The sequence below is a fragment of the Vipera ursinii genome (genome assembly GCF_947247035.1).
Source record: "Vipera ursinii genome assembly, chromosome: 2".
NCBI lineage: Eukaryota > Metazoa > Chordata > Lepidosauria > Squamata > Viperidae > Vipera > Vipera ursinii.
The window spans coordinates 153,280,428-153,296,884 of NC_139513.1; the positions used below are offsets into that span (position 1 = coordinate 153,280,428).

A 16,457-nucleotide genomic window follows, 5' to 3' on the forward strand; every position below is an offset into this window, starting at 1 on the left:
GGAAAAAGCCACAGGAAAAGAAAGGAAGATATCATATGGGAAACAACATCATCTGACTTCACTTCCCCATCCTGCCAGTAAACACAAATCTATGAACGAAGGAGGAAGGCTGAATAATGAAAGACACATCTGGAAGCATCTGCACTAAATTGCATAGAGTTGCTCTGTGAGTGAGATGGGTGGTCTTTAAATTTGATAGGTAAATAAATAAATCTGCAATGGATGGCTTGGAGAAAAGAAATCCCCCAATATACTATGGTCATATATGTAGCAATTACAGCACTTAAGTTGGGTTTTTTGATATATTAAAAAAAATCTACATTTTGGATTTCTAGCATGAATACAGCAATTCTCCCCAAACAATCGTTTCTGTGGGAAGAGTGAGCCCTGAATCAAATAAAACTAGTTCACACACCCTGCATTTGGATAAATGGCCACTTTTCATCTGAGCTGGAACCTGTTCTTTTCTTACGATCTAATTGCTCAGAGATGACACATCCATCTATGCAACTTATTTGTTCTTCCTTTGATCTGCAAATGTTATGTTTGACCACAACTAAGCTCATCCATTTGGAAACCAATTGACCTAGAGCTGTTTCCACAATCCGGTTTTCTAGAAAAAGCAAGTCGGAGGCTTCTGCCTGCTGTGAATTTATTCATGCTTAAAGCTTTCTCCCATGTAGGTGGAAACACCCAGATAGTCATGGAGCATATATAATACCTCAGACAACCCAGATGTTTAGATGTTGTGGAGAAGCAGGTCTCATACCCGAATGCATCTAAAAATCTCCTTATGTGTAAGAAATTATCACGACATAAGGAAAGTTTGCAAAACTCTTAACTTCTTAATCCTGCTTTCTAGGGGAGTTTTTGATATGGGCAATTTTGATATGGACATCAGGCTGAAGCCATTTTCCCTTCGTTTTTGGTTGCCACAGAACTGGGAGGGGGGATGAGTGTTTTTTAGTTAGTCAAAACAATGAATTGTTCTGTGGGAACCAAGGTCATTGCTGATTGCATTTTATTTATTTATTATTTATTTATTAATTTAATTTGTATACCGCCCTTCTCCCGAAGGACTCAGGGCGGTGAACAGGGCTTAAGCTTTTGGCGGGCTAAAGCTTCTGTTAGAAAGCCCACACAAATAGTTAATTGGGGAATGTGATTCATGACACTTTACTAGGGTGGGAAGTTCAACTTTGCAATCTGGGAGGGGATTTCAGTCTTGGGTTCACTTCTGATCATGCCAATACTATGTAGCCAAATAAATATGTTCTTTAAGGAAACTTTTTTGCCTTGGAGTTCTTTTTTTTACTGATCTCATCTATCGGAAACTTGACACGGGCTTTCTCTGATCTGGGCTTTATCAGACTTTCTTTGAGGTGCAGCCACTTGGGAAGGCAAGAAAAAAGTCACAGGGAGTTTATTCTAGTCCTTTATTAATATGGCTCATTCTGGAAAGCATATTCTGGGAACAGGGATCTCCTTAGGCTCCAGGTTGGATTTTGGTGAAGAAATCCAGGGTTCTTCTCAGCAGAATGAATGGGTGCAAGGACTCCGAAGTGCAGCATGTCTGCTTGGCATATGGCATTTTGATGTAAATGAAGTAAAACTCATCTAAAAGCAGGGGGTAGCTGTAAGGCCATGCTGTGCAAAAGTTTTAGCTTTCCAGATTATACTTGAGAAGTCTCACAACTCTTTTGAATTTACTTCTGGTTGATTGAAATCCCCTTCAAATTTCCTTTTGTGTCAAATGTCAGCGCTATTTCTGCCCACCAAGACACATGAGTGTGTAATTTGCAACCTAGCTATCAGAATCCATTCTTCACTGCATCTTTTAAGGCTCATTCAAGTTTCTGCTGAACCTCCTTTTCATTTATAAATTCTGCATCTAGTAATGTCCCCCTGCACTGCGCCTTTTGGCCAAGAAAGTACTTGAGCGGGGGCTCTTCTCAGAACCCCCCCCCAGATAATAGGTGAAACACCATCAGGTACACTCACATGATAGCAAAAGTACCAATATGATGGGACCTTGCTCTCCATGAAGCAACCTTTTTTGTGATGCTTAGCCCAGGTTGGAAGATAATATCATCAATCCCCTTGAAGAATTGACTTGAAAATCTTCTAGACTATCATCCGACTGCTAACAAACAGAACTATTCCTGGTAAATTACAAGGAGTTAGTTTTAGAAAGATACTTAATTAACATGGGGTTGTTTTCCAAGTTGGGGTGTAAAAGGCAGGAAAAAAACCAGCATGCCTATGGAATGAATGTGGGGGAAGCAAATTTCAAACAGCTCATCCTTCCTGTGTTTAATTAACAGACAGTCCAATAGAATTAAACTCTATCTGAAATGAAATATAGTTATGCATATTCTCTGAATAAACATGGGCAGAATACAGGTAGTCCTCGACCTAACAACAGTTCATTTAGTGACCACTTGAAATTATACTGAAAAAAGTGACCTAAGACTGTTGCAGCATCCCCATGGTCACATGATCAAAATTCAGACGCTTGGCAACTGGTTCACATTTATGACGGTTGCAGTGTCCCGGGCTCATGTGGTCACCTTTTGCAAACTTCGTACAAGCAAATTCAATGGGGAAGCCGGATTCATTTAACAACCGTGTTGCTAGATTAACAACTGCAGTGACTCACTTAACAACTGTGGCAAGAAAGGTCATAAAATGGGGCAAAACCCGCTTAGCAAACTGATCTGCTTAGCAACAGAAATGTTGGGCTCAATTGTGGTTGTAAGTTGAGGACTACCTGTATTCATACAGAGGGGAAGACAGTAAAAAAAATGACATTCATAAAGAGAGTTTGGTGGAAATTGTAAGATGAAAGCGAATGGGCTGAGGCCTTTTGCCCACAGCTCACAAATGATGTGAGTTCCAAATCTCTAAGCAAGAGGCCTCTCTTGGGCCTGTTGGATCCCCAGCCATGTTTGGCTCTGTTCTGTACCAGCCTACTACCAGCCCTGCAGATTAGGCAGGGACAACCCCTTTACAAGAAGGCAAGAGGCTGGAACTAAGCCTGCCAAATTTATGGACACAAAAGCAAACAGAGCAAAAACAAGACACAAACCATGAAACAGGAGCTATTCAAACGGTTGCCTTCAGCAAACCAGCCCTCCCACGCATTCCCCTTTTAAACAGTTCAGGGCGTGGCTTCTCTCTGCCTCCTTCCGAGGTGCCCCATTGCCTTCCTCTGTTTACTCCTGATTGACTGCCTCCTGCATCGGGCGTCCTTGAACAGGGCCAGCTGTGGGTCATCTTCATCCACGCTGTCAGGCTCACACAGCTGGGTCTGCGTCGTGACCAGGTGGGAGGGGCCTGGCTGAGGGCTCTCATCAGCAAGCTCTCCAACACCCTCAGCAACCTCTCCAACACCCCCCTCCTCCTCCTCTGAATCGTCCAACCCAACTGCCGAACCCACAGGCTGACCCTGAATCACAACAGGCTCTGATTTCATTTGTTTCCATTCTACCTGTTGTGCACTGGCCACCAATTTATGATATCTGTGGGAAGCAACACTCTATGATCTAACATTTAAAAAAAATTTTTTTGACACGTTCCAAATTTTTATTTCGTTTCTTCACATTTGCCTGGAGGCGGTTCGGGTCTGGATGGGGAGGAACAGACTTCAACTCAACCCCGACAAGACTGAGTGGCTTTGCATACCTGCATCCCGGGTTATTCCGGATATTCCATCTCTCTCTATGGGGGGTCGCGATCTAAAGACATTCTTATTTGAACAAGCCGGCCTGGCCTGATGGGGGATTGGTGGGGTTTTTTATTGTTATTTTAATATTTGTATTTACTGTTTTTAGTGGGCATATATTTAATCCTTTTTTAACTTTTGTAACTCTGTATTTTTTATTCTTGCCCTGTTCACCGCCCTGAGTCCTTCGGGAGAAGGGCGGTATATAAATAAAATTATTATTATTATTATTATTATTATTATTATTATTATTATTATTATTATTATTATTATTATTATTATTATTATTATTATTATTATTATTATTTTGGCTTGGATCAAAGGACAGGAAAAGGCCACTTTGCCACTTCACTGAAACCTCTGAATTCTCTCAATATTTTCCCCCAAATTCAGGTGAAATGTCCTGAACTGTGTGGAATATACGGCCAGGGTGGACAACCTGTGTCTCATAGGTATCCCCCAGCCTCTAATTCTTGACCACAGGACTCCCTGTTAAGATTTGGCAGCCAAAACTGTTGTTGGTGTATGGGCACAGAGGCATGAGAGAGAAGGGGGATTAGTTATTGAAAAGGTACATAGGAGCCTCTAGAAGGGTCAGGCGTATATGCCTTTGATTGATTCAAAAGTGTATATGCCTTTGATTGATTCAACCCTTCCCTCCCCAAGGGAAGGACTCACAGCCTTCAGCCCTGCCCTCTGTGTTGTCACTCTTTTGACAGAAATACCCTCCTGTCAATTTTTTTAATTTTAAAAAAGAAAGAGCAGCCCCCCCCCCCCCAGACTGTAAAAAGCTTCTGCCTGAGAGGGAAAGGAGATCACTCAGAAATTAGCTTAATCACCTTAAATTCTACTCAAATATTTGTCTTAATTTTTTTTAGTCTCTCACACTATAGCCCAGACTGGTTTGATCCTGACACTATTTAGGACTACTTTGATCTTTGGGAAGGTCAAAGGGCTCAAAAGCTTTTAGGGATGGGAAAGTGATCTTCACCTCACCTTCTGTAAGGCCTTCTCTAGAGCCAAACCTTTCCATGGAGAATTTCAAGCCGAGAGTTCACTTTTTTTAGCCTGAAAATCACATTTTAACTATTAAGTCAGAAGGCTAGGCTATTAGTCATTATATACAGATAAGAATTTTTTAAAAAAAATAAATAAATAAAAATCCAATTCTATTTTGGGGTAACGTGTAGATATTTATCTTTCATAATGAAAGGATACTTTTGAAAAAAAACTAATTTCATCATTCGTGTTAATCAAAATTAGGTTCAGGGTATTACTTACAATTCCTAAGTTTTAGAATTATGTTCATTTGGAGGAATGTAATTTCTAGCTGTCTTCATCATAGTGTAGACTTAGCCACCAAGATCCTAGTCAGCTAGGCTTTTAGCCAAAGTACTGTTCTTACTTTCATCTGATCCTACTTTTGCATTTCCTCATTACTGGTTCAGCATTTTCAGTCCTCCTCTCCACATCAACCAATATTTCTAGGCTCTTATCATGGCTTTGTAAAAAACTGAGCAAGAAAAAATACTCAAGGGAAAACCACAGTGTTTTGATCTGATGTATTTAAATTAAAAATCTATGCAGAATAAAGCAAATGACTGCCTTGCCATAACAAACTGTTGAGTTATCTCAAATATTTGATGTGTTTGCACAACTCCTTCACAAAACAGAGCTGGGCAGGGAGAGAGAGAAAACAATCAAGGTAGCAATCAGAGCCCTTCCTTTTTGTTTAATGTGTGTCATATTTTGAACATTTTTAACTTGCCTTGCAGGTGTCCCGCCTACCAAAATTTAAAGGTTAAGTGCACTAAAATATTCAGCTCCACTTATTTAAGTGATGTCAAATTGTTCTGTGAAGCAGGGGGAAAAAATAAAAAGGAAAATATAGCTTCGTTGAAAACTGTTACTTCCCCCCTGTTCTAAAGGGGTACCTCATAATTCAGCCAATATTTATATTTTAACCAAAATACTTGACATAGTTTCAAAACAATTTTCCAATTCAGCCATTATTATGAATACTATGCATAGAATAATAGAGAACGAAAACTTGTCTAGATGTCTGAATAAACATGAGTATGTATCTCTATAGCAGGGGTGGGGAACAATGGCCCCCTTTATGATTGTGGACTTCAACTCCCAGAATTCCTGAGCCAACATAGCTGGCTCAGGAATTCTGGGAGTTGAAGTCCACAAGCCATAAAAGGCCACTCATCCCATCCCTGCTCTATAGGAATGGGTTTGTGCGCAGACATGAATATGTAGAGGGAAGAGGGAATAGCCTTGAAGGACACAGAAAGAGCTGCTAGCAAGATAATGGCCAGATAAAAGGGACTTGTACCTGTGCCAGGAAAGTAACATGAGCAGGGCTTTTTTTCCCATAGAACACTCCGGCACCGTTTTTTGCACATACAAAAAAAAAAACAACTTTTGCACAAGCTGTGCTACTCCCTCTATTGGCTTTCGAAAGCCTATTGGCTTTCAAAAGCCAATAGGAATTGCTGCTGAGCATGCCAAAAGACCCAGCTGGCAAACGTTGCACCGGCAAGTTGTCTGCAGCGAAGGCAAGTTGGCAGGAACTTTGCACCCCTCTCTGCTGCCCAACTACACCATCTCAACTAGGTAAGTAAGAGAGGACAAGGAGTGGGAAGTGGGTTCTGCGGAGTCCATGTGCACTCCTTCCTTGTGCTCACCCGTGTCAGCCAGGCTGGTGGCCTACCTGGTGCTGGACCTGCGCCACCGTCACCTCGCCCTGCGCGCCTAAGTGCCTGCCCTGCAGCGCCTGGCCCACACCGCCTCCACTGCCCGCCCCATGCAGCCCTGCCCTGTAGAGCAGGCCCTGCTGCTCCCATAGCACCAGCCGCGCTGGCTTTGGCCCTTTTGCCTACGTCTACCGTAGAATTTTACAGCCACAAAAATAATTTATTAGATGATTAGGGATGCCATATTGGAGAGACTTAAGCCAGCTTGAGGGATGTGTGTGAAGGAGATGAGAAAAGCTTCCAAAACACCAAAGGAAATGTTTGGCATGTGGGAAGGAAGGTCAGTTAATGCACGCAGATGTGCAGGTATATCACATGTCTACAGTTGTTAAGTCGTGATGTTGGCAATTGCCAGGAATTTTTTCACTTGAAATTGGCTGCTATAGATTGACAAATGTGGCACTGTACAAGATTTTTTAATCAAGTTTATAAAGCATTCTGTCTATTTGAGTCCTTTTGGGGAGTCACATTCAGAGTTACGTCTATGGAGATTCTCAATCGTCCAGGACATGGTTGTCCCAAAGGTGCTTTTCTAAAAGGCAACTGGGCTTCCTTGGGTTTTTCTTTGAAAACGTTTTTCTTCTCATCCAAGAAGCTTTTTCAGTTCAATTCAGTTCACTTCAAAACCTAAGAAGCTTTTTGGATGAGAAGCAAAACGTTTGCAAGGGGAGGAAAAATCAAAAAGCTCCAGTTGCTTTTTTGGAAAAGCACCTTTGGAATTCAGAGTCATCTTTGCCTTTCTTTATTTATTACACTTGTTTGCCACCCAGTTCACTGCAAGGCGACTTTTATTTGGAGGAGAAAGCATTTCTGAAAAACGTTTCCCTACATCAGTAGTAAAGAGGAAAAGAATGCCCAGCAACAAAGCCAGATGCCGAAAGACTTATTTTCTTTCTGCCTTGAGTTCCACTGGCACAAAGAATAAACTCTCAACTATCACTGAGGAGACATATTAATAAATAGGTTTCTGTTGCTGCTTCATCTTATCTGGCCAAATCTTGGGGTACAAACTCACCATACAGAAAAAAGCTTTTGAAATTTGAATTTCATTCAGAACTGAACACCACCGTCTGTTACAATAACAGCCAGCTTAAGAAATAATAATTTTTAATCATTTTTAATTATTGTCATGTATTACTCTAATTATTACTTTGGAATAATAGATAATAGAATATAGACAACAAACCAAAAATGAATATGCCCTCAGAGTATGTCTGTCTCTATTGAGAAATGACAGTGGATTCTTAACTGTTGGGAGTTTACACTAGAGATGATGCTACGGGCAGTTTATCCTTTCCAAAATCAGCCCTCCACTTCTATAAAAAAAAGGTAGAAAGAGAAGGAAATGTATGTGTCACCAAGTATCATTCTAGGGGGAACTCTACTTTATTAATCTCTGCAAGGAAGGGGAAGTGAGGTGGTGTCATAACAACCTTCCCCAAATGATGAGAATTATACACTTGAATCACATGTAATTTGTGTTATTTTCACAATGGTGCCATGATGCATCATTTTGACAACATCATTGCTTAAGAAACCCTGTATAGCATATGCTTTAAAATATGTCCAGCTTTGAACTATAGATCCATAGGGGAAATAATTTTCTTTTATAACTATGAAGAGAAGGGTGAGGGGTGACATGATAGCAGTGTTCCAATATCTCAGGGGCTGCCACAAAGAAGAGGGAGTCAAGCTATTCTCCAAAGCACCTGAAGGCAGGACAAGAAGCAACGGATGGAAACTAGTCAAGGGGAGAAGCAACCTAGAACTAAGGAGAAACTTCCTGACAGAACAATTAACCAGTGGAACAACCTGCCTCCAGAAGCAGTGAATGCTCCAACACTGGAAGTTTTTAAGAAGAGACTGGCCAGCCACTTGTCTGAAATGGTATAGGGTTTCCTGCCTGAGCAGGGGGTTGGACTAGATGACCTCCAAGGTCCCTTCCAACTTCTTCTTCTTCTTCTTCTTCTTCTTCTTCTTCTTCTTCTTCTTCTTCTTCTTCTTCTTCTTCTTCTTATTATTATTATTATTATTATTATTATTATTATTATTATTATTATTATTATTATTATTATTATTGATCATCCTGTCTCTCTCAGCCAAAACAATAATCATGGCTCATCATTATATGGTGCTAATTGTTAAGTGAATCCATTTATCTTTATATACATCAGTAAATACCTAAGAAATAGTCAAGAACCCTGAGCTACATTTATTCTCTTCTAATGTCTTTCTGAAAAACAACTCCTGATTATATTAAGCTTCATTCTTTTAGTAGCATAACTGAGAGGAAACAAGAAAATGCTCCAGTCTTGTGTTATATCTTCCCTTTAGAATTTAGGACTTGCTTCATCCCTTCTAGTGCTGTGGAAACTATTAAAGATAGAATGCTGTACTTCCATGGATCATTTGATTAAACAGTTGGTCCTTGCCATCTCTGTTTAAAATCCCTTTAACTTTAGTTAACTTTTTTTGTATCTGCTTTTGTTACGAGTTTATTTTTCTCTGCTTCTCCTTATTACCGTTATCACAAGTTTTGCATTTTTGATGTTGGATTCATACTTGTTTATTTCTATTTCTATTAGGAAAAAAAATACAAAGAATCGAATATTCTTTAATGACATTTGACATGATAAATTATTCTATGATATCTTAATTGCTTATGGATGTTTGCTTATGAGCTGTATTATAAACCTCCAGGAAACTATATTGATTCAGCAATAGAAAGAAAGAAAGAAGTAAATAAATAATCAATCAATCAATCACATGTAAATGTAACTGGAAAGTGTTTTAATTTTTTATTGATTTGCTGGAGAGAACAATGCATGCTTTTTGACAACATGCAGTCCCTAATGCAATACTATAAAAAGATTATGCATCATGGCAAGATAGCCAACATCCCCAAACACTTCAATGGTAGAAAGCAGAAGATTTGAGAATCCAACTCCATAAAGAAGAACTTCTACAATCTAATTCTAAACAGTGGTTTTAAATATATATATATATATATATATATATATATATATATATATATATATATATATATATATATATATATATATATATGTTTAAGTATTTGTCAAGGCTTTTTGAATATATATATATGGGAATGGATTTTTGTTCTTTCGAAGTAGCTGTACTCATTAGAGTTTATCTGCCCAGATCAGATTTCTAAGACAAAAACTTGTATGGTTGACTCCTATTATAATGCTAGGGAACTTCAACAACTATGTAGTTGTTATTATGCCCAAGAAGTTGGGATTACTTAGGAAAACCACTAGTTATGATTTTCAAATGTTTTTTAAAAATATCCATGAAGGAGACAAGGAGTAGCATTCTCTTTATGGTCAGACATGTGCAATGGCGTAGCGTGGGGGGTGCAAAGGGCCCGGCCGCACCGGGTGCAACATCTGGGGGGGCGCTCGCACTCGCAGCTCTCTGCCCCTGCCTGGCTCACTCACTCTCTCTCACTGCAGTGCTGGCTGTGCGAATCCGATCCGAGCCGCCGGGTCGCAACCCACTGTGCGGGGGGGGTGCCAGGAGTGCGGTTAGGGGGCGCAAATTACTTGCCTTGCCCCGGGTGCTGACAACCCACGCTACGCCACTGGACATGTGGAAAACTTTATTCTACGTAACCAGACATGTGGAAGTCTTTATTATGTATATGAAGAGAGAAGAATATTAGTATAATATCTTTGAGAATCAAAAGGTTGAAATTCTCTTCTTCGTTTTGAAACTTTTCTTTCTGTCCTTCATTATATCTATTGATCTCTGACATCTCTGTTATCTACTTTTCATCATGACAGCCCTTCAATGAGAATAATTGTATGGTATGCACATTGTACTAGTTCAGGGGTCTTCAAACCTGGCCCTTTTATGACTTGCGGACCTCAACTCCCAGAATTCATCAGCCAGGCACGCTGGCTGAGGAATTCTGGGAGTTGAAGTCCGCAAGTCATAAAAGGGCCAAGTCTGAAGACCCCTGTACTAGTTTGTAGCACTAATCTGTCAGAAATATAAGTGGTTGCTCTTTTGGTTAATCCTGATTTCTGAAATTAAGTTTTCCTTGTAGCATTTTGCTTTCTACTTATGCTAGCATACTCCACTTATTAAACAGACTCATACAATCACCACAAGAAGTCTAAGCGGGAAAGCAATGTAATCTGAGCATCATAAGGGAAAAAATACTTCAGAATGTCAAATGTATGCTTGCATTAACTACATAGCAATAACAATAAAATAAATTTGGGGTGAAAAGTCAAATTAGTTTAAATAGCTTTTTCAAAAAATAGTGCAACCCCTCTCCTAAACCAATGCATTTGTTTTCCAGATAATACAAATATGTGAATAAAACATTAGTATACTGTAAAATGTTGGTAAGAGTATGTTTAAGAAAACAGTCAGGGCCAAAACTACATGGAGAAATGGCTGACCTGATAGAAGGAACATACAGTATATGATTCTGTGGCAAATGTCTTGCTTAAAGTAATAGATTCACCAAGATACAAATACAGAATGGGTAACTCATCATGAACATTGTTCCAAAGGGTTTAGGAGATGTTTTTGAATTTCTATTGTGCTGTCAGCCTTATAGTAGATTGATTACTGATTGTTAAAAATAAGACTGTCCCATTCTCTTTAAAAAAGTCTTACAGCTGTAGGGTAACACAGTCCTCCAGAGGTTCCTATTGGTCCAGCATAGCACACCCCTGAAGATGTTCCTGCTGGTGCAGCATAACACACCCCTGAAGATGTTCCTGCTGGTGCAGCATAGCACACCCCTGCAGAAGTTCCTAGTGGTCCAGAGTAACACACTCCTGCCGAACCTCCTGCTGCCCCACCTATTCCTACAGAGGCAGGGTTTCCTTGAGCTGCACCCCCCACTGGGACTCCTGCCTGAGAGTACCACCCTCCATCCCCAAATGGAGCAACCCCTGAGGGTTCATAACCTCCACGAGGGTAGTTTCCATCTGGGCAATTCCCTACCACAGTCATAGACCCATACCCCCTTCCTCCACCGCAAACTGATCCATTGGCAGCTCTTGAGCTAAATCCTGCACCTGGGCCATGGCCAGCTCCTCTACCAGCCTCTTCTGTTGAGAATTGGCGCATGCCTGCAGAAGGATGACTAGAACAGGAGTCATTCCTATAGCTACATCCTCTTCCTTGGTAGTACTCTGCATCTACTGATCCATTCCCAGTAGCTATATTTCTCCTTCCAGTATTTTGATCAAATCCAGCACTTCTGGAGCTGTAGTTCCTATTGCTTCTTCCCTGACTTCCCATTCCATACCATTTCCCAAATCCCATATCATATCCTCCACCATATCCTCCACCCAGAGGTCCATATCCACTTGAAAATGGGAATCCAACTGCATTTTCTATCCTGGGTTTGATCACATCTGCAAGAAAAAGTAGAAAAGTCAACTTGTGTGATCCAGAGGACAGATCCAGAGACCTATGGAAACCTATTTCCCACCTTATCTTCACAATACTATTGCTTTAACAATTTCAAGAATGTGTAATGAAAGTGATATATGACTCAGTTCTACGGCTTCTTCCAAAGTAAACTTAAAAAAAAATACAGGTTTCATGCAGAAAAACTTGGCCCACTGGAGAGAATCCTCACAAAAATGAGAATAAACTGATTATAAGAAATAAGAAGACAACCATTTGATCATACTAGCTAGAAAACCAATTCCTTGGAAATTGATAAAAATGCATCTCTCCTGTCGGGTCTTTTGCTGTTGATTTTGTTTTAGGTTTTTGCTATTTTTTTTAATCAGGATTTTTATTGTGCAAAGGTTATTTGGATTTATTTTTTTCTATTTTTACTGTTATGAGCCACCTTAACTAATAGCTGGATAGGAAGTAGTAATAAATAACTAAAAAGATGTGCAGTGGATGCACTGATTTAGATAATAACACAACTATTGCACCCTGGAGGAAAATTGTACACACATCAGCTGAACAACATGGACCAATTCAGACCCTATTTTTTTTTAATCCCATTTATATCCCGCCCTTCTCCGAAGACTCAGGGTGGCTTACAATCTAAAGCACATATCAATGTGCTTAGCAATAGCCTTCATTCTATGTATATGCCTGCTTATTAGGGCTTTCACCCCCCCCCCAAGTGGCATTATTACAAAGTCAGCTTATTGCCCCCAACAATCTGGGTCCTCATTTTACCTACCTCGGAAGGATGGAAGGCTGAGTCAACCTTGAGCCTGGTGGGACTCAAACCTGCACTAATTGCAGGCAGCTGGTGTTACTTAAGGAGGCATTAGCCCACTGCTCCACCAAGGCTAATGTTGATATTCCCAACGTAAGTGTTGCTTTTGTTTTGTGCTTTTGGGATAGTTTTTAATTCGTGGCAATTGCCTGGACAAGTCCCTGCAGTTTTCTTGGCAAGATTTCAGAAGTGGGTTGCCATTGCCTTCTTGCTTGCTAGGGCTGAGAGAGGGATGGGCCCAAGGTCACCATGCTGGCTTTCTGCCTAAGGTGGTTCTAGAACTCAAAATCTCCCCATTTCTAGTCTGCTGCCTTAACCATTACATCAGCTGGCTCAAACTGGCACTAGAGCATAAGCGCAGTCCCTAAAAAGAAGATCAAACATATAACTGATGACATAACATAACCTATTTTCATGTTTGTTTGTTTTTACTTACCTATACAGACAGGATTTCCCAAGTGTATCCTATGGGGAGGAAAAAAAAGATTCTATTGCAATCAGATTGCCTTAGGACTTATTTCAGACAGACACCCCAGATCCTTGTCCTGCCTATGGCTTTTTGTAATTAATAGGTAATTGGCCAATTTTTTTCCTCTGAGGTGAGCTTGGTTTATAAAGCTGTTGAAACACGTTGATGCTGAAAATCATAAATGCAAGGTATTTATACAAGATAGTCCTTGGTAAGTAGTCCTTGACTTAAAACTATTTGTTTAGTGACCATTTGAAGTTAGAATGGCTCTGAAGAAAAAGTGACTTATGATGGTTTTTCACACTTAACAACTATTGCAGCATCCCCAGGGTCACGTGATCAAAATTTGGCAACTGGTTCATATTTATGATAGTTGCAGTGTCCTGGGGTCATGTGATCACTTTTTGTGACCTCCTGACAAGCAAAGTTAATGGGGAAGAGAGAGTCGCTTAACAACCCTGTTAGTAATTTAACAACTGCAGTGATTCACTTAACAGCTGTGGCAAGAAAGGTCATAGCTTGGAGCAAAATTCACCTAGCAACCATCTCACTTAGCAACAAGAGTTTTGGGCTCAGTTGTCATCATAGGTTGAGGACTGTCTATATGCATTATTAAATCCTGGCACATCCACCAATTGCTTTGTGACCACCAATGACGGAAAAAGGAAAACTGCCTTAAACGGCAGCTTTTCCTGGCCATAGGAGGGAAGAATACAAACATATGGCCCTTCAGGCCTAGTCATAGACATGCCCAAGATCTGAACTGAAAGCCAAATCTAATTGCAGCTTAGAGATTTCAACCTTGGAAGAGCTGGAGAACATGAAGAAAAATATCTCAGAGAGACTTCCATACAAAATTTGCCCTGTGGCGAACGTTTATGTAGGAACCAATTCCTGATTCCGAGAAATAGTAGCTGACAAAGTTGTCTGAGTTGAAAGGAGGAGAAAAGAATAAGAAGGAGTTTTTAGTTGCTCACAGTCGATTTGGGATATATTGAATGCAATTCATAGTCACCTGGTCTCTTCTCCCTCCAGCAGGGTCTTATAGGTAGCAATTTCAATGTCAAGAGCAAGCTTGGTGTTCAGAAGCTCTTGGTAATCCCTTAGCAGCCTTGCTAAGTCGTCCTTGGCCTTCTGTACAGCAGTCTGCAGATCAATATGCTTATCCCGGGCATCTTTCAGAGCACAGTCTCCATGCTGCTCAATCTCATAAACGGATGTCTGGAAATCATTAACCTGTTCAGAACAAGCAATACTGAATAAATGAATGGGGAAATGGCCCTGGGGTGCATGCTGGTTTGTAATAATGCGAATAAAGAAAAAGCAATACATTTTTAACATGTCAGATGGTAGACTTGAAGGGAAGACCAATAATTAAAAAAAAACGTCAAGACTAAGAACTGAGTAGCATTTTGAGTTTTCAGTGTTGTTTTTTTAAAAAAAAATAATTTAGAATTGGGAGAAGGCAGCCGGTCAAAATGAAATAATAGTTGAGCTAAGTGGAAATTAACATTAGCTTGAAAATGTCTGAATGGGGAAATGAAAGCACCATCAACATTTTTTAAAAAAATGCAATTCAACTATGATTACCTTGAGAAAAAAAAAGAAAGAGAAGGAACCTTGGTGGAGCAGTGGGCTAATGCCTCCTTAAGTAACACCAGCTGCCTGCAATTAGTGCAGGTTCGAGTCCCACCAGGCTCAAGGTTGACTCAGTCTTCCATCCTTCCGAGGTAGGTAAAATGAGGACCCAGATTGTTGGGGGCAATTAAGCTGACTTTGTAATAATGCCGCTTGGGGTGTGTGTGAAAGCCCTAATAAGCAGGCATATACATAGAATGAAGGCTACTGCTAAGCTTGTAAGCCGCCCTGAGTCTTCGGAGAAGGGCGGGATATAAATGGAATTAAAATAAAAATAAAAAAAATAAAAGTACAATCCAAGAGGACCTGATAGGAAGAGAGAGAAAATGAAGCCACTACCATAGACAGAAAAGTTGGAATAGGATGTTAAAAATGAAAAACACAAAGAACTTGGCCACAGAATCCAGATTGTTCAAAGAGGCAAGAGGAATTCAGTATCCTACAGTAATAACAGTAAATATTAAAAAATATGGAAGCCCAGCTGAAACAAGAGTCATACAAACACCAGGGCTTCGTTTCATTCTTTTCTATTCATTTTCCTCTCTGTTTCTTGACTTTCATATTCTTGGCCCACAAGTCCTCCTCTTCCTAAAATAGCTCCTTTCTGTGACGCCTCACCTAGGCACTTTTCAGGCCTTAAGATATGGTTGGATCATGGGAATAGACTGGCAAATCATCCTTTGCCAGGAAAATGAGAAACGAATCCCAAATAAAGTAGACAAAAAAATAACATAGATTTGCCTAAAAGTCTTACTTATGTCTGATAGCTTCAGCGTCAATAAAAATGGACCACAATTCAATTTGGAGAAGAAAACTAACTAGGCAGAGTCTCTGCTTGCTAAGCCTGTTGCTCGGGTATTGACCATTGATGGACAACTTCAAGGGTCCTGTCTTGCCATCTTCCAGTCTCTCATCTTTAAATTTGACCTCAGTTGAAGATTCCTCAGAGAGAAGGGGCCTTAAATAGTATTACTGATTCAAATAGAGACATATCCTCTACTAAACAGGATGCGAATTGATTGGAGGAGGATTATAGGCTCACAATGGAATCAAGCAAGAACAACTGTGGAAAAGAGAATCTGTTAAAATCACCACTACCCTTATATCTGGGGGTGGGGGGGAAGGAATTTTATATTTACAGGAGTTTGATGAAATCCATGATTGACACCACACATGTCACAATGTCATCACACACAAATAACGCAAATCACACAATTCAGTTCAGTTGCATCTTGATATTATGGTGCAAATGTATGTGTGATATCACTCATCTTCCCATAGATGCCCAAGCTTGTTTTTATTCTTGTTCAAACTAGTCTACTCAAAGGAGGCCTGTTGTTTGACATAAAAAGTGGATATAAACATTCCTGTCATGTGTGAAGCTGCAGTGTCAGTACGATAATGCTGTCATGGAGGGCAGCTGAGATAAAAACAAAAACAAAAACAGCAATTTCAACAAATTGCCAATGTTTTCCTTAGTGCTGAACACAAACAGCATATTTCAACCCTAGTGGAAATGAAAAGTGTTCACAAGTTTGGATTCCATAATGAGGTTTCCAGAAATAATTTCAATAAGTATATTGAAACAAACAGCTCCTAGATGAGGAATAACACACCCAGGTTGCCCCT

The 16,457-nt window shown here is 40.1% G+C and overlaps 1 protein-coding gene across 1 annotated transcript in view; it reads right to left on the reverse strand.

Moving 5' to 3' along the window:
- LOC310633419 (keratin, type II cytoskeletal 75-like) overlaps positions 1–11,669 on the reverse strand; it is a gene marked incomplete at both ends in the record, with an annotated part of 50,874 nt that extends 39,205 nt beyond the window's left edge. Inside the window, 3 exons of the mRNA XM_083351124.1 lie at positions 7,750–7,802; positions 9,009–9,064; positions 11,492–11,669. Coding sequence (XP_083207250.1) covers positions 7,750–7,802; positions 9,009–9,064; positions 11,492–11,669 — 287 coding nt within the window. The remainder of the gene's footprint in view (positions 1–7,749; positions 7,803–9,008; positions 9,065–11,491) is intronic.
- Between the last annotated feature and the right edge of the window lie 4,788 nt (positions 11,670–16,457).